Source organism: Parus major, chromosome 7, assembly GCF_001522545.3.
Source record: "Parus major isolate Abel chromosome 7, Parus_major1.1, whole genome shotgun sequence".
Lineage (NCBI taxonomy): Eukaryota > Metazoa > Chordata > Aves > Passeriformes > Paridae > Parus > Parus major.
In genome coordinates this window covers 2,745,220-2,763,132 of record NC_031776.1, presented here as the reverse complement: position 1 = coordinate 2,763,132, position 17,913 = coordinate 2,745,220, and the positions used below count along the sequence as shown (strand labels likewise).

The following is a 17,913-nucleotide window of genomic DNA, read 5'->3' as shown; positions in this document are numbered from 1 at the left end:
CCCTTGCCACTTTAATCACCAGAGGAAGATTTTTGTTTATATTACAATGAAAAGGAGTTATTTTGCTCTGGGAGTGCAGAGCAGGCTGTTGTGTGGAGGCTGCTCACCCTGGGCATCCCAGACATCGACAGGCACTCAGAGCATCCCACTAACGTGCCATCCCTGGCACTGATTCCAGCTTCAGATATGGCTAGCTGCACTTATTGGAATTTCCATGGCATTTGAACCCTGGACATTTATCAGCAGCAAATGACCTGGCAGTGATGCCCATGCTGGGTCTAACACACCCCCACTCACGAGGCTCCAGGAAACGGGGAATTAAACCAGTGGTGAAGAGCACAGGCAGTGGCACAGCCAGCACAGGGACTCAAAGGCTCTGGGAAAGTCTGACAACTTCAGTGGGTTGCCAGAGATGTTGGAATCACAGCCTTTCCAACCAGAATGGTGTCTTCCAGACAGATGTCACTTTGGGAAATCTTGAGCTCGTGACCAAAACAGACTTTTTCATGATATCTTTAACCTCATGCCTGCAAGGAAAAACACAGATACCATGTGTGCATTTGTAGAGTTTGGCTGCTCTGTTCATGCTCTTGGCTGGTAGCTCCTGGCTTTAAAGTTCTTTGCAGTTTGTAGTGGCTGAGGGTTGGAGGGGCTCTTTGGAGCTGGTCCAGCTCAAAGCCCAGCTCACAGCAGCCTTAAAACATCCCTACTCACAGGGCTCCTGCAGTGCCTGCAGCTCTGTCACCGGTGCTCTGGCTCAGCAAGTGCAGTGGAATCTCTTTGTTTAGAGTAAAAGCCGTCTCCTTCCTGGAGTCCTGATGGAATTCACATGCTGGCTCAGCCAAGGAGGAGGCAGTGCTGCAGTCTGCCTTCCCAGGGCCTGAGGAACACCTTGTCACCCCAGATTCTGTGCAGGAGCCATCCAAGGCATCTTTCTCCAGCCTGATGAAGATGGATGTGAAATGTTGCTGTAGAGCTGTGTTTGAAGGGGCCTTTAATGAAGCTGGGAGGGTGTTGAAACACAAGTAACACTCAGACACCCTGAATAGTCTGGATAAGCCCAGCCCTGCCAGAACTTGTGGCCTGTTCAACAAAGGGTCCTGAGGAGCACCTCAGTGAAGTCAGGGCACTCATAAATAGCTCTGGGAGACTATAAAACATGGGACCCTGGCACTGGGCTGGCTATAGCTCAGCCTGTAACCCTCATAAGAGACCCTGCTTCCCTTTCCCAGCCTTAAGCCCAAGACTTAAGGAACAACTTGCCCATAATTTCATGTCTGTACATGCCCTCACCTTTGGAATGCACCTCATGCACTGGAGACATAGATTAAAACTGGTGGCCAGTCAAGGAGTGACATTTAAGAGCAGCACTCGAACCACAAAACACTTTTCAAATGTCTTTACGCTTCCCCAATGCCACCAGTGTGACTGCCTGGAATTTTTTGTGTGTGGTGCTGGCTCTGACATTAATTCCTGGCACTAGGCAGTGCAGGAGTAAGAGGGGAAGAGAAGAGACCTTGCAGAGGGACAGATGGGAAATGGATATTTGTGGGACTTTTAAGAGGAGGAGGAGGAAGGGCTTTAAGATCCCTTCCAACCCAACCATTCCATGACTAGGAAATAAGATCCTCGCTGATTTGCTGCTCAGCTTTGATATTGTGGGAAAAAAAAAAATAGACCCAAAGAAATAATAAGCAGATTAAAGGAATTACCCTTGAGGAAAAATACCCAGATTTTTATCAGAAAGTTATTTTAGAGGTGATGCAATAAATAATTTTTGGTTAATAGCTCCAAGCTGGTGAGGGTCCTTGGGGTTACCTGGTGTTGGAGCATGGCTGCCAATGGCTGTAGGGGATGGACTGGCTCTGCTCCCTGCAGGCTCCTCAGGCTGGAGCAGTGAAGGCTGAACTGTGTCCTCATGGTCTTGTGCATCCTGCAGCCAAAATTTAAGGAGAAGTACTGAATTAGTGGTCAGCTGAGTAGAAAAAGCTGAGTGCCAATGCCATTTGTTCCTGGGGCTGGGTACAGAAACAGAGAGGAAAGTTTCAAGGCCTTTTATTTTCCCTTAAGTGCCCGAGGGCGACCAAAAAATGAGAGAAGGGATTGCTGTGGGTGCAAGGCTCGGTACCCACATGGGCAGAGCACAGCAAGGGGCTGGCACTGGGTCCCTGCCTGTCCCAGGCTTAGAGCAGAGCTGCTGTCCCCAGCCCAAACACGGAGTGTTTATCCTGTTATCCTCGTGTGTTTCCGCAGGTCCCAACTGCTTTGCGGGCACCACGATAATCCCCGCGGGCATCGAGGTGAAGGTGGACGACTGCAACATTTGCCACTGCCACAACGGGGACTGGTGGAAGCCGGCACAGTGCTCCAAGCGCGAGTGCCAGGGCAAGCAGGCTCTGTAGCAGCGCCCCCGGCCAACAACCCGCTCATGGTGACGGTGATGATGGTGATGATGGTGATGAAGGTGATGAAGGTGATGATGGTGATGAAGGAACGGCTTCGACCTCCCGCCGGCTGCAGCAGGGTCAGCAGCAAGCCCTGCGAGGGTGCCACACGAGCAGAGATCGGTAGCTGCGGGGAAGGAAGGGTGTCCCCTGCAGCTCCTGTCCCGCTTTACACACTCCCTAGCCGGTGTGCAGGTGTGTGCTGTGCTGGGGGAATCACCAGGGCTCGCTAGGGACGCGCTGCTGGGACAGGGGGAGGACAGCAGGAAAACAGCCCTCGCACCTTCCCGGCCCGGTGATGCCTCCGAGGTGCCAATCCATTCACTGCTCTCACTTTCTACAGTGTGGATCATGGGGTTTTTCACATTTATTTATTTGAAGGTTTTTTGCTATTGTGATGATTTTTTTTTAAGTCTCTTCCTAAGCTGGGATCGTCGGGACAATACAGCTGTGAGTGGAGCAATAGATGGAGCATTTTTATTGTCTGCAAGAGCAGGTGGCACTAAGGACAGGAGAGAGGCAGAAATTAAAAGGGATTGGGGAGGGTGGGGGGTGGTAAAAAAAAACCCAACTGGAATGTAACCTGCAGCAGGACTGAGGTAGATGCACAGGTATAGACCGGACAGCCAAGACACGAAGCTGTATCTGTGTTACACTTTCTCCACTGAGTGGGGACAATAAAGTCGAAGACACCTACACAGTCACCGTGCCCTTGATGGGAGCAGAGCCCACAGCAGCTGCATGGGTGCTCCATGAAAGCAACATCTTCCCTGGCTTGTCTGGGTGGGATTCCTGGCTGGAGCATCAGTGGGGGAGCAGAGGGAAGAGGATCCCACCTGTTCCTGGTTCCTGGGCTGAGCATGTGCTCACCTGCCCTGTCCCATCCTGAGGCTGCTCTCGCTGGAGCCAAGGGCAGTGTTTCATTGCCTTCAGCGACAGCAGGTCACAATTTACATATGGGATCACCCCACTCTGGAGGTTTCCAGGAATGTCCCACAGCTGTGGCAGCACTAAACTGGCTCAGCTGGCAGGTAAGACCCTTTGCTACAGTGGGAGGGAGCTGCCCTGGCTCTCCTTGGGAGCACCCACAGTGCCAGGGATAAAGCAAGCCGTGGTGCAGCAGGGCTGGGCTGGGCTCCTGGGAAGGTTCCCTGGGGAAAGCAGCTGCTTTCTGTGCCTGCCTGCCAGGAGCAGAGGTCCCCAGCAGCCAGGGGTCCCCATTGGGCTTTCCAGCACTGGGACCTTCTGCTTTCTCAGGCTGCAGCTTCCAGGCGGTTCTGTGAGAGAAAAGCCACCAATGTCATCTCCCTGCCCTGAGGCCTGCCCAGCTGAGCACAGGGGCCTTTCCCATCACTCTCCACGCTTGGTTCCCTGCTTTTTGGTCAGTGCCATGGGGGTGGTGGTGCTTGCTTTGTTCAGAGTTCAGACTCCAGTCCAGCACCTGCTCTCGACAGTGACAGCAGCAAATCCTCCCCACAGCATCCTCACCGAAGCAGATCAGCACATCAGGCTCCGTTTATACACACTTTTGCCTTTATACTTTTATTTCTTCCCCATTTTGGTGTTTTCCTGGAGGGCAGGGGTGGGAGGAGCACTTAGCACAGCAACTGCTGTCCTGTGGCTGAGCACTGGCTCCCTGCAGGCCGAGCTGGTACCATTTGAGACGTCGATGCCACATTTCCTTGTAAGCTGTTGCCTGTCAATGACTATCCAGTTTCAAAACTTTCAAACAATAGTGTGCCTGAAACTAGTGAGAAAAAAAAAAATCTGTACAAATGGGAGGGAGGGGTCCTAGAAATAATATTTGATGTGTAAAAGAGTATATTATTAAAAAATTATTTTGTTAAATATAAAAGTGTGTGAACCAGCAAAAAAAAACACCCCAGAATTATATATTTGTGGTGTATTTTACTCTGCTAATCATCAGCCCCTCAAGTTGCCAATTGCCCATCTCATCCCTTGCTCCAGTTCCTGTCTCTTCACAGTGTAGGTGAGTCCAGCTAGGGTAGGAAGAGCAGGTCTGGAGCCTGGAAGTAGCCATGAGAACCCCATGGATGGGATGGGTTGCTCAGGAAGTGTCTCAGCAATAACTCAGGAAACCAGTTTTGCTTTGCCAAACCAGGATTGCAGTTTGTGGAACTGCCATGAACCACCACAGCTCCCAGGCTCTCACTTTAACCCCCGTCTGCTTTTTTATTACTTTCACTGGTGCCATTTTATATTTTATGCCATTTCCTGAACATGGAAATTTGCTTTCAGTTCACAAACTCCATTTGGTACCTCCAGATGCATCATTATTTACACTGATTAGTAGTTACTCTAATTAATTACAGCTTAATTACTGTAGTTAATGTTTGTACAGTGCTTGGAACAAGTACAGCACTATACGTGCCACATATTATTATTTTCTTTGTTATTAATTAAGCACCATCTCCATTCCATGCTGTGCTACTTCATTATTTCCCAAGGAGTCACAGTAGCACCCTTATTCCCACCCAGGAGTACTTTTCTCCCAGCTGCCAGTGGGATTGGCATGGGAAGAGCAGGGGGATTGTTAAGAACGTGGGGATGCTCAGGATTTTGCCCTTCACTCTTCCACAGCACTGTGAAAAGAAAAAAAAAAAGGAAAAAAAGGCAGGTGGAGAAGGACCCCTTGACCCCAAGGATTCTGCCCAGGGAGCTGGAGCATGCTCTGGGTCACGTGAGGGAAAGCCCTGCAGATCCCATCATGGATGTGTCTGCAAGGTCTCTGTAGCTCAGGTTGTAGAAGGGAATCTGATTGCCCCAAATCCAGCAGTGTCACAGTCCCACTGAGGGGTCCCACAGCTCTCCCCAAGCACCAGGGCATCAGTGGGCCAAGGTCTGGGACCACAGGGAGAAGTGAGGGGCACCAATCATTTTCTAGGAAAACTTGCACAGTTTGTGTGGCAGAGTTGCCAGTTCCAGGTGGGCAGTGTCTCCACAGCACTGGGGGTGCCAGTAGCCCCAGAAACCATGGCCACCACTTCACTTCTCATCAGCCTCTCTCAGGCCAGGGTGGATCCAGAAATGAAATCCCATCAGGCACTCTCCTGTGTACAGAGGAGAGTACACTACAGAATTCCATCCTCATCCCAATATCCTTATTTTTTTTTTTCTTAATGTTGTAGTTCATTTTTTTCTTTAATTAATCACAGCTCTGGGCCAGCCAGACCCATTAACTACTCTTCTCATTTAGACCTTTCAGAGATGCAGTTGCAGATGCAATTTAATTTGTTGACCCGTGATCGATAGCAATTAATACCATCCCTTTAATCTTGTTGAAAGGTTCATCTTGGGCTTCCAGAGGCTGGCAGCTGAAGGGAAAGGTGCCTGGTACATATGTTATCAGATGGGGGAGCACAACCTCCTCTGTGGGCACCGTCCTCCCCGTGCCCCCAGGCTGGCACTCTTGAAAATACAACAGGTATTTGTGGGAGATGGAGAAGAGAAGGTGGATAAAAGAGAGGGGAAGATGCTGAGGGGTAAAGAAGAGCAGGAGGCTTGGTAGGGCAGAGAGTAGGGGAAGGTAGAGTTGATGGGTTGGAAAAATGAGGGGAGTAGAAATAGTACAGCCTAACAGATGTGGCAGGAAAAGGGAGCCAGAAGGACTTGAACTGGAGCAAAGGAGCAGGTCAGAGAGTGGACAGCTCAGAGGCAACACCTCCAGCAGGAGCAACAGTGAAGCTTGCAGAAAAAACAGACCCAGAGTTAGGAAAAGTCCTTCCTCTTAGTGTTCTTACACCCAAACCTCACTGCTGTGATGCCATCTTTTGGCCCCAAATGCAGCAGCTGTGTACAGCTCCCTCCTCCTCCTCCTAGCAGTGGGAAAGCCCATCCCAGGAGCATCACCTCGCCCTGTCCTCATTAATATGCCATTAGTCAAGATTGTTTTATAATTACAGAATTACTTCCTGCACACCCCAGGGGGAATGACTCAGCTCCAAAGCACAGCAGGGCAATGTCTTTCTCCCCCAGGAAGCTGCAAAGCATGCTCCAAACTAGGCTAAGCCTGGGAAAATCCCAAACTTTGGGTACTCTCCATCCTACCAGTGCTCCTGAGGCAGCAGCATGCAATGGCCTCAGTGGCACACAGTGACACGAGTGCCCTGGTGACCATCCCCTGGCTGCCAGATCCACTGCAGCAACCCCTGTCCAGCCACAGCTCTGCCAGAGGTAAAAGCAAAGAGCAAATCCCAGGATTCCAGCACAGCAAGAGCAATAAAGTGTTTCTCTTTGGTGGTTGTTAAAGGGGAAAGAGGGCCCATGTGGATACAGGGCAAATGAATGCCCTTTACATAGCAAAAGGACATGGGTTTGCAACAGCAAGTCAATAGAGAAAATGAAAAATTTATCAAAAATCCACCTTCCTTGTGGTATGAAAGCTTAGCCTTTAAAACACAGGGGATGAAAGGCATGGAGAGGAATTGCCTGTATTTATATATTTAGGATCATAGAATGGTTTGAGTTGGAACCTTTCAAGGGCCATCTTATATACCATATGGATTTATTTGTACTTGCAGGTAGACTACCTTTTTTTATTTTTTTCTTAAGAGAAAGCATTTTTTTACCATGATTAAGTCCAGTACCTAAAAGAGCTCTGCTCTGAGAAGATGCCAGGTCATGCCCCACTCAGCCACAAAGGGTAATTATGCACTAGGAAATTGGAAAGAAAGACAAAACCCAACACAAAAGCTAAGCAAGGCTCCTTTGGGATGGCACAGAACGAGATGGTGTCACTGACTGGTCTCATCCATGGGGGCAGGTGATGGTTGCACCCATCTGCAGGAGATGGCCTCATCTTTTGGGCAGGCAGCTGGGTCTTAGCCATGGCTGCTCAGGAGACAGACAAAGCCTCTCTTTTCTCAGGAGTTCATGCCCTCTGACGATGCTGGCTCCCCTGGAGCCACAATTTCATTGAATCTGGGAATGGTGTGGGCTGGAAGGGATCTTAGAAATCATCCTATTCCACCCCCTGCCATGGGCAGGGACACCTTCCACTGTCCCAGGCTGCTCCAAGCCCCCATGTCCAAGCTGGCCTTGGACACTTCCAGGGATCCAGGGGCAGCCACAGCTGCTCTGGGCACCCTGTGCCAGGGCCTCACCACCCTCACAGGGAAGAGATATGCATTTAATTAATTAATTATTTCAATTAGTTATCTGCATCCCTGTGAGCTGTGAGCTGATATTTTCTTGGCACTGGGCTTCCCACAAAAGAAGACAAGGGTGTGGGCATGGCAGCACCAAGTGACGCTCTCAGGACACCCTTCCCAACACTGCCTTCCCAATCCTCAGCTCATGGAGCAGCCCTGGAGCTGGGACCTGTGCCTGACCCTCTCTGCCCATCACACCATGCTGCTGGCCCAACCAGCAGGTGAGAGGAGTCTTTCTGATGCTGGCATCATCAGGAGATGGTGATCTGGGGAAAGGACAGGGAGAGAGGCGCAGCAAGTGTGAGCTATTAGACTTGTTTCAGTGGGACAAAGCAGGATTTCAGTAATAATTAATGCCACTATTAAAGATCCTCATTTAGACTGTAAGGCATCTGGCACTGGGAAGGACACAGTGAAGGTACTTTTGGTCATTAAACACACACAATGTTCCATGCTGCTGTTGTCTTGACAGTGATAACCCATGAAAGCTTGAAGAGAAACCACCAGCCTGTTCTCCCTCCCAGTTTGCATAGGGATTATCCTGTTACCCCTATGGATTGTCTCTTCAGGTATCCCAGCGCTGCCTTGTCTCTGTGTTTGGAGAAACAGCCAAAATCCAAGTCTGGGGAGTCAGGGAAAAAAAGTCTTGTGAATCTGGAAGGCAAAACTCTGGAAGGAAGTGAATCTGGAAGGAAGCAGGTGAAAAAGGGGGCTCACCAGGCTTTAAATTATCCTTCTAAATGATGTGTGATGATCACAGACTCACAGAATAATCTGGGTTGGAAGAGACCTTTAAAGTCCATCTAATCCAACCCCCTGCAATGAACAGGGACACTTCCAATTAGACCAAGTTACTCAAAGCTCCATCCAACCTGGCCTTGAATGTTTCCAGGGCTGGGGCATCCTCCACCTCTCTGGGCAACCCCTGCCAGGGCCTCACCACCCTCACTGCAAAAACCATCTTCCTTATACCCAGTATAAACGGACCCTCCTTCAGTGTGAAACCATCACCCCTTATGCAGGAGGGTGAGATGATGAGTGGACACTGCAGACAGGAGCATCCCACCAGCAGCAGGCTCTGTCTTTTGCAGCCTCAGGGCCTACCCTGGAGGACTTTGGGAAAAGCTGCAATAAAGCCAGGGTGAGGAGTTCAGCTGAGGTGCTGAGAAGTGTGGCCTGGAGTGTTTGTACCATCCCCAACAGTGCCCCCGAGATCTTGGCTAATAAACCAAGTTTAATAAAATCAGTTTGGTTACAGAGAGAGGGAGCAGTGGTTGTTGCTCTTTTCATTACTTACCTGACTTGGTGGATGCACCCTCTGCCTTGCCCAAACACTTTCCTGGACTTCCAGGGCCCGACTCTCTTCCTGTAACTTGGCTGTGTTTGCCTTTTCTCTTTTTTTTTTTTTTTTTTTTTTTCATAAGGACAAAAGCTTTGGGAAAGGGAAGAGATAAAAATGTGAGGAACTTGCTCTCCTGCAAATAATCCACTCCCATACACGCTGAAAGGCTCATTTTGCAGTCCATTAAGCTCAAGTTAATGCAGGTAGAGCATGTCTGGCATTGAGAGGATGGTAAAGGTTTCGGGGTTTAATTTTACTCAGATGGAAAATCCTATACATTCCTGGCTGGTGTTGGCACTTCTGCAGCACAGCAAACAGGCCCCGCAGGAAGCATGAGGCCAAGGTTAAAGCACTTCTAAGTCAAGATACTGCGATACCCAAAGAAGCAATTTCCCATTGTATTGCGAATCTTCTCGCACTTTATTGGCATGAATAGAAGCCACGAGCCAAAGGGGTGTGTGGGGAGCCATTGGAGCTGCAGATGGCTTTAAATTCCCCCTAACTTTCCCTGGATTCAAGGTTATCCTCCCTGCTTGGCCTCGGGCCTGCGCACTTGGGCTAATTGCATTTCCAAACAAACAGCACTGCCCCTCCCTGCCCCGCCAGCGTGAAGGGAAAGCAAATGGAGACGTGCCTGGAAAATAAAGTGTGTTTGTTACCCTGCTCTGAAGCTCCATGGGATATTTAAGCCCTCCTAAAAGAAAAATCCTAAATCCCACTGCTTTTGTCTGCAGCAGAGTGAAAAACAATGAATGGAAGGAGGTGCAGGTGCCTCAGGCAAGGGAGCAGGAGGCACGAAGGGAAAGACAATCCTTAAAATCATGGCACAAGTGCCATGAGACTGTGGGGCTCAAATGGGGACCAAATCACCATTTACATTTACTCTCTTGCATCCTTCTGGATCTGAGAAAGTGGATCATCATTTCCTAGGCCAAAACTCCCCCAGTGTTTGTATGCTATCCATGAGTATGATGCCTTCTAGCAGAAATATGGGAATTTTCTTCTGTGAAATCATGTTAAGAGCAGAAATCAGAAAGTCCCAAATGGAAGACAAGATCCTGCAGGTTAGGTCAGCGTAGAAATAGAAGTTTAGGTGGATGCACACCTGAATTCCTGACCACTGAAGCATCCTCTGAAGGAGCTACCCCAGCAAGGGAAGTGTCACTGGCCAGGCTTGGCCTGTTGCACCTCTAACCTTGAGCACAGAGAGGCTTTGAGAAATCCACCCACACCACAGACTTGTTCTGTCATTTTGTCAGATGTGCTCTCCAAGTAGTATTACCCAATCATGGCACTTGGCCTTACATTTGAGACTAAAAACACTCTGCTGAGAAAAAAAACAGCAGTAGAACACAACACATAGCAAAGATTCTGCTACCTCCACGTGCAGGGGGCACCAGTGCTGGAGGAAAGCCTTGAGGCATCACAGCCTATGAAAAGAGAAACCAAGCAGTTAGAAAATGTGAAAAGAAATAAACATGAAAACAACTGAGCAACATTCCCTTCAAACAAACAAATTTGGACCTGAACCTGCTCCTGGAGAAGATGCAGGGGTCAAAACTGGCCTCATGAGAAGATGCTACATGAAGCACCAAGAAGAGCAGGAATCTCTCCCCATTCCCAAGACATGATCTTAAAACCTTCATTCCCCACAGGAAATTATTCCCATGGCAGGAGGCCACTCCATCTGATTTTCTCCTATCTGTTCAGTGATAAATGTATATTAATCCACTGCCAGGTGGTTTACCACCTCTCAGACCCTGGAAACCTGGGCCTTTAGCAGAAAGAAGTGACCTTGGTACTTCCCCAGGTATTCTTTGGAGTAATAATACCAAAGTGACAAAGGCTGGAAATGCAGTATTGGGATAGGTCATGCCAAAACCCAGGACAACTCAAGTGACATTAAATTAGTGCACAGACTCAAATTCCTAAAGCAGAGCAGCTGATATAAAGGTGATGCAACTATCAATGCAAGCTGTTATGAGTTTTATTCTTGCTATTTTTTATTAACCAATTCTTCATCTTTGCCCTCCTGTGGAAATACTGCACGATAAAGGGTGAGGGCTCGCTCACCTGCAAAACAAGAGCTTTATGGCCTGGCCTGAAATAGATCTTTTGCAATGACAACAAGTGCTATTAATAAAGTTGGGGGCTAGGAAATCGCAGGGAGCTGTGTTTCATATCACTGCAAGAGAACTAACTTTGTGGAGGAAAATGAAATGTTAACCAAAAAAGCCATTTCCAAGAGAAATAGTCCCTCTGTACATCATCAAACTAATAAAAGTTACATGCAGTCATGTAACAGAAGGAAATTCTTCCTTCTCCTGGTCACAAATCATTTTAACCCCATTTCTTTGTGTTCTCAGGCTCAGAACACAATTGCAGGCTTCTGTCAGCTTTGTTGGTGAATTTATGCAGCTCTTTACTGCTCACCTATTTCTCATCTCGGTCTTTTTCATTAGTGAATCACGGAAGCATTAATTAACTTTTAAGAGGCAGATAGCAGGTTTGTTTTTTCTTCTGTGGATAACTGAATCAAAGATGGGCCTGAGCTGTTAAGTTGTAAGTGGAAATCCAGAAATGGAGAGCAGCTACAATTCCAGGTTGTACTTTACCCAGCAGGAAACATTTTAGTATAAAATTTTACATAAAAAGAAGGGACCTAAAGAAGCATCCATTTCCAGAATAGGCCCAGCCTTTACCAGCTCTCCTGCAGATGCTTTACAAGCTAATTTTTGTGTGGAAAATAAAACCTAGTGCAGTGACTGAAGAGGAACACAGCACTTTGGAAAACCTGACTGAAGGGAGGGATCAGGTTGCTGGCAGCCTTGGCAGCAAATGGTAAGGAAAATCTGGAGATGGGAGCTGCTCTTTGCTCTTGGTGACTGAGGAGTGAAAGAACTCTGGCATGGACAGCTGTGGTCTGCACAGCTTCAGAATTTGGGGAATGGAATGACCTGGCTTGGACTTTAAAGCCCAACTTTCCACCATCCCAGGTTGCTCCAAGCCCTGTCCAACCTGGTCTTGGACGCTTGCAGGGATCCAGGGGCAGCCACAGCTTCTCAGGGCCTCATCAGAGAAGAATTTCTTCCTGACTCTAATCTAAACCTGCCCTCCATCAGTTTGAAGCCATCACCCCTTGTCCTATCACCTGATGCCAGTAAATGGCTTGTGCAGAAGGAGTTTGAATGTTCAGGGTGAACAGCTGTATTTTATGGGCTCATATAAAAATTCCATTCATTATTATTGAAACAATAAATTTGTGTTTGTGGGTTTTGTGGCATTTTCAAGACCGGCATCCTGAAGTGAGGTGGAGGAAACCAAAGCAGCCAAAGTACTTTGATGTGATTAACTCCAGGGCTCAGGCATGGGCTGGAGCCTGGGTGCCACAGGATCCTGACCTCGATGCCAGCCACCAGGATGTCAGAAAATGCACAGTAACAGAATCACACAACAATTTTGGCTGGAAAGAACCTCTGAGACCATCGAGTCCAACCTGTGACCGATCCCTTAAAACAGTGGAGAGCTCCTTCAGGTGGCACAGACCTCTGCCTTCTCACCAGGCAAACCCTTTGATGGCCCTGCTGAGGCACAAATCCCTGAGAGTGTGCCACCTCTCCCCACATGAAATGTTACTGCAGTCACGGATCTCAAGTGTCCCCTGAAGGCACACGGTTCAATATTTATAATCACTTAATAAACACATGAGAAATGGCACAGTACAGCCCTACATAATCTGTGTGCAATGATCCTTGGTGACAAAGTTTAAGTGACCAAATCCTTTCCCAGGTCTAATGATATTTTGGTCTAGTAAGCCAGTGATATATCTCATATGGCAAAAATAAAGCACTCATGCATAAAATTAATACAGTAAGCTCTGAAGTCATAAAGCTTTCAGTCTGTGATATATGAGATGAGAAAATGACCAACATGTAATTCAAGCTCTCCTGGCACCTTATTCCTGGCAGGGTGTAGGGTCACCTGGGCATTGCATGATCAATCCAGGCTGTTCCAGAAGGATATGAATTGTTAACCAACCAGTTCTGGGACCCATCTGGGTGATGTGCATAAAATGGCCCCAGAGGACACAGGTGGCAGGTTCTCCTCATGGAGGTCAGATGTTTCTGTTTTTTCCAAACCTGCATGAGAAAACTTCCAGCAAATTGCTTCCATCCATTTTGTTCCCCTCATTCCTGTCAGAAGGGCTCATGATGTGACAAAAGGCATTTGGTCCAAGTCTCCCTGCTCAGTTAGCTGGGCCTCTTTCTAGGAAAGCTTCCCAATCAAACAGCAGAAACACAATTCCCACATTGGCCTCCAATAAAATTGGGAACAATCTCCTAGAAGTCCTCAAAAAGGATGACAGCAACATGCACAAGCAGCCTATGCCACACACTGCTCCCAGAAACACCAGCTTATTTTTCACTCCTGTGGAAGCACAAACCAGCCATCCCAGGACAGTGGCAGAGCTGCTGTTTCTCTGAGGGGCTGGACCACGGTTCTGGGCTTGTGTGCTCTGGGAGACTCCCCCCTCACAAACTGCACAGCCCTCCAGAAACTCCTGCAGTGTCCTGGTCTTCTGTCCCAGTGGGAACTGCTGTTCAGGGAAACTCCCACAATCACCTCGAGAAAGTGAGGAACCATCCAGAAAGTGAGAGCAGGGGGTGAGAATCACCCAGCAGTGCCATGAGGGAGGGCATTGCCACTGCAAAACCTGTTCCATGCAACACCCGAGGCTCAGGAGAGCAGGGCACACAGGTTCAAACACAAAACCCTCCATAAAGATATCAAAGAATCACCACAGAATTGTTTGGGTTGAAAGGGACCTTAAAGATTGTCTTGTTCCACCCCCTGCCATGGGCAGGGACACCTTCCCCTATCCCAGGTTGCTCCAAGCCTCATGCAAACTGGCCTTGGACACTTCCAGGGATGGGGAATCCACAGCTCTCTGGGCAGCACAATTACACTGAGTAGTGACAAATATCACTCTCTGCAGGTGTGTTGTGCACCTGACTGCAGCAACTCAGGGATGAGAAATGCAGCCCCTGTAAGAGCACAGACACTGCCTGTGGGTGCAGCACGGACCCCACACAAGGACATGCTGCAGACTCCATCATTCTGCAATCCAGCCCATGTTTCAACCAGGAAAATAATTATCCTTTGCATGTGAGACGATCAAAGAGATTAAAAAAAATCAGACTCCAGCTCCTCAATCAGGAACGCTGCCAAGCTATCGAATCAATAGGTTGTTAGATACTTGAAGTATGGGATCATGTGAAAGCTATCAAATGATTTCTTTGTTAATAAACTGCTACAGTAATTACCATTAGAATAGGAATGGAAAGATATGGATCAGAAATGGAACACTGTGAATGGTTTCTCATTAAGTGAAATTAAAGCCCGTGGGATTTTTTTTTTCTTTTCTTTTGGCCATGATTCTGCTCCGTTTGAACTCGCATGCCCAGAGCTGCTCATGCACCCTGCTTTGTATGTCCCCATTTCACATCAAAATCTTCATGTTGCTGAGCCTTCAGTAGAGATTTTTGGTTTTTTGGTCTACCTCCTGTCCCCCAGCAGCAAAGGGGGACAGGGAATGGGGGCTGCAGTCAGTGCATCAGAGGCTGTCTCTGCCACTCCTTCCTGTGGGGGCTCCCAGCAGCTTCTCCTGCTCCCAAAACCTTGCTGTGCAAAGCCAGTTCACAGACACAGGAGGCATTACAGCATCACCACCCAAATTACTGACTTTCAAAGGTCTGCTGTGCTAAAACATAAGGTTTCAGTTAAAGAATGTGGCAAGCTCCTCAAATCATAAACACATCAGGAGGCAAAACAAATAGCCAGCCCACCTCCAGCCCTCCCACTTCCCACTTGGGATCATTAGAGTAATAGATTTTTTTCACTGGAACAGCTTGACCTTGTCTAAAATGCAGGTCAGAGAATGCAGTGAGATACTCACAGGGTTCAGCTTCACTCTAATTAGTGGGACAGAAATTGTCATGCTGGCTTCAGGGGGAGGAGGGAGAAAACCACTTGCTGCAGCTGGAAGAACAGTCAGTTGTCAAAGCCAGCTGAGCTGCCCACACAACCATCCCAACTTCCCTGACATGCCTCCTCCTCCTTTACCCTGCCCATAGCTGAGAGACCACACAGAAGGAGGAGATGCCAAGCAAGAAATCCTGAGCAGGTCTCAAAAACCCCAACTCTTTTTAAGAGGAAGAGAAAGGTTGTGGAGGCTGGAAAACACCTGAATGGTATAATTCAACATCCACAAATCCCACTTCACCCACAGTGTTTAGACAGGACAATAATTTCAAGTGCTTCCAGACCCTTTCCAGACCTAATGTATTTAATGAAATTGGTTGTCTTCTACTAGCACATAAAGAAGAAGGGGGGAAAGAGGACTAATGGATGTACATTAACCTTTTGGTACTAGATTTCCCGATACTAGCTACTAATGCAAAATGCATTAGAGGGAGATATCTGGGAACCTGGAGTGTGGAACTGCTCTCATGCAGGGAATAAGGCTAAAATTCTGAGGTGGGCACAGCAGGAAGTCATGGAAAGGTGGTTACAAGTGCAAGATGATCAAAGAGAGCTCTCCAGTCTGCTTTGGGAAGGGATACCTTGCAAAACAGGCTCTGGGGAGGTGAGGATTCAGAGGGTGAGCTTTGCAGCTGCCTCCTTAGCAGGGGAATTTCGTTGCTCATCCCAAGAGCAGAGCCTTGAAGCCCCTGTATAAAACCTCTTCCACTGCCACAGGAATGCTGATGGGCAGTGCCAACACATGAGCTCCTTCCCAAGTTCTTGTGCTGGCTTGAGCAGCACCAAAACAATGATTTCCTTCCTCCAGCAGGTACAAAATTATCTTTAAGATTATCTCTTTGAAGATGAAAGAAATACCAGGAGCAGCCTGGACACAGTGTGAAGCACAAACAGAAAAGGTGAAAGTGACCATGGCAATGAAAAGACAGAACAGCCTCAAATGCCTTTATTTGAGGGTTTTTTCACTTGCTGTGTGTTCTACTTTGAAACTTTAAGACTTCAGTGCTTTTCTTTCAGTGATGTGAAGAGAAAGGGGAAAGAATGAGACCAGAAGTGAATGTATAATACACAGTTGAAATAGTTACATTAATGTGCACTAATTACATGGGGCCCTGTAAGGAGGATATAAAAGCAAGGTTATAGGCTTTTCCTTGGATTTGACAAATGTAGATGGAATGCAACAAGACCAAATCAAATCCTGACCCTTTTCCCCCCCCACATTCTCTGCCTGTTGGTGGGAATCTTTTCAATGGCTGCAGAGATTGGTAAAAGCCTGAGTGTCCCACATTGGCCCAGGGCGCAGGGAAGGCACAAACACCCAGCTTTGGGCAAGTCTGCTGTCCTGCTGATGGCTGGGACACCACATCTGTAGCTTCCAAGAGCCAAGCCTGGGCAGGGACAGGCTACTGAGCCCCAGACACTGCAGCAGCTGGTAATTCTGTGTTGGCAGTTCCTCCATCTCTCCTTATTGAGTGGAGGTTGCTTTCTTCAAGCACTCTGAGAGGCCACTAAAGGCCTGAAAAACCCCCTAATGTTTATTCCAGGCACCTCCTAGATGTTTTCACCACACCTTGTACAACAGGTACACAGCAAGCAAAGAACCAGAGGCCAGAAACCTTGTACTGTGAGTGGACTGATCTGGGGAGAACATCTGCCTCCGATTTTGCAGTTAAACAAAACTGTGACTTTAATTTAATAAAAGCCTTCTGCCTACAAACACAGATAAAATTGTTCAAGCTTGGCTGGGTTTAAAACCAGAACCTGGCACCCCTTCAGAAGCAAGTTAGTGAGCTTAGGGTAGAAAATTTTCCCATTCTGACAGAAGCAGCTGCTGGGACTCAACTGCTGAGAGCAGGAATGAAGCATTGCATTGGGCACGGGCTCCAGAAGCAAAGCACACGGGGGTCAGGGGCAGTATCTGCATTAATAATAATAATGTTGTTTGTAAGGGCTTTAGAAACTGTGCATGCCACTAAGAGTAGCTGGTTTGAATCCAGCCATGGCAGTGACCCTGGCTTTACACAGCCAACCTGAGGGCACGTGAAGGAGTTCAACCTCGAGCACAGCCTGACTCCTTTGCCCTCTCCCAATCCTATTATCTCCTGCTCTCCTAAAACAAGCCTGGGGACACAGCCAGGCTAAGCATATGGCATTCCCTTGCTGCACAAGGGAAGAAAAAGATCCAGCACTGCAGACTTATTGAATTAAACATTATTGTGGCTAATGCAATCAATAAAGCATTGATTGCATTATCCGTATTAATATTTAATTCAATTAAAAGGCTCACAACTTTTCTTTTTTAAATGTTCCTTCAGATCTTTTATGCTGCAGAATTAAAGTTTGCTAGAGCATGAATTCCAGCTAGACCCAAACTATAGTCTGATCTGGGTTTCTCCTGGCATTAGCTGCTCAGAGCAGAGCAGGAAAAACCACTTCCCTGGTCAGGCTGCCAGCAGCACCCAGCACAAACCCTGCAGAGAGACTGGGACCCCCTCAGGGGATGGGCAAGCACACAGTATGGCAATCCAAAAACCTCAGTTCAGAAGCCTCCCTATTGCAACTGAGCCCCCAGAGGAGGCAGCTTCCCCCCACCCAAGAGTTTGGCTCTTCTGAGAATTAGCAGTTCACAGGAAATTAACCCAGCCCCACACTAGCTAAAGAATTAAGTACATTTTTATCAGTTCAGCAAGCTGAGCAAGGCAGCCAGCTTAGCTTCTGCTTCACATTCCATTTTTAATCCCTATTTTAACCCTGTTGTCACTGGGTACCTGTTTTACTGCGGGGCTTGAGAAGGGCATCCCAGCACTGGTGCAGCCCCCGTGGCATCACTGCTCTGCTGGGCAGAGCCACTCCTGCTGCAGCGACTGTCACTGGGCAGGCACAGCCCCGAGGAGAGCTCAGAACTCTAAAGCTG

General features: G+C 48.0%; 1 protein-coding gene across 3 annotated transcripts in view; it reads left to right on the top strand.

Moving 5' to 3' along the window:
• Positions 1–4,210, top strand: part of VWC2L (von Willebrand factor C domain containing 2 like) — a 45,509-nt gene extending 41,299 nt beyond the window's left edge. For 2 of the 3 annotated variants that reach the window (XM_015634810.3, XM_015634809.3), the window contains exon 4: positions 2,254–4,210. In XM_015634810.3, the coding sequence (XP_015490296.1) occupies positions 2,254–2,402 (149 nt within the window). In that variant the 3' untranslated portion in view covers positions 2,403–4,210. The remainder of the gene's footprint in view (positions 1–2,253) is intronic. The other variant, XM_015634811.3, reaches the window with a different exon arrangement.
• Positions 4,211–17,913: the final 13,703 nt, after the last annotated feature.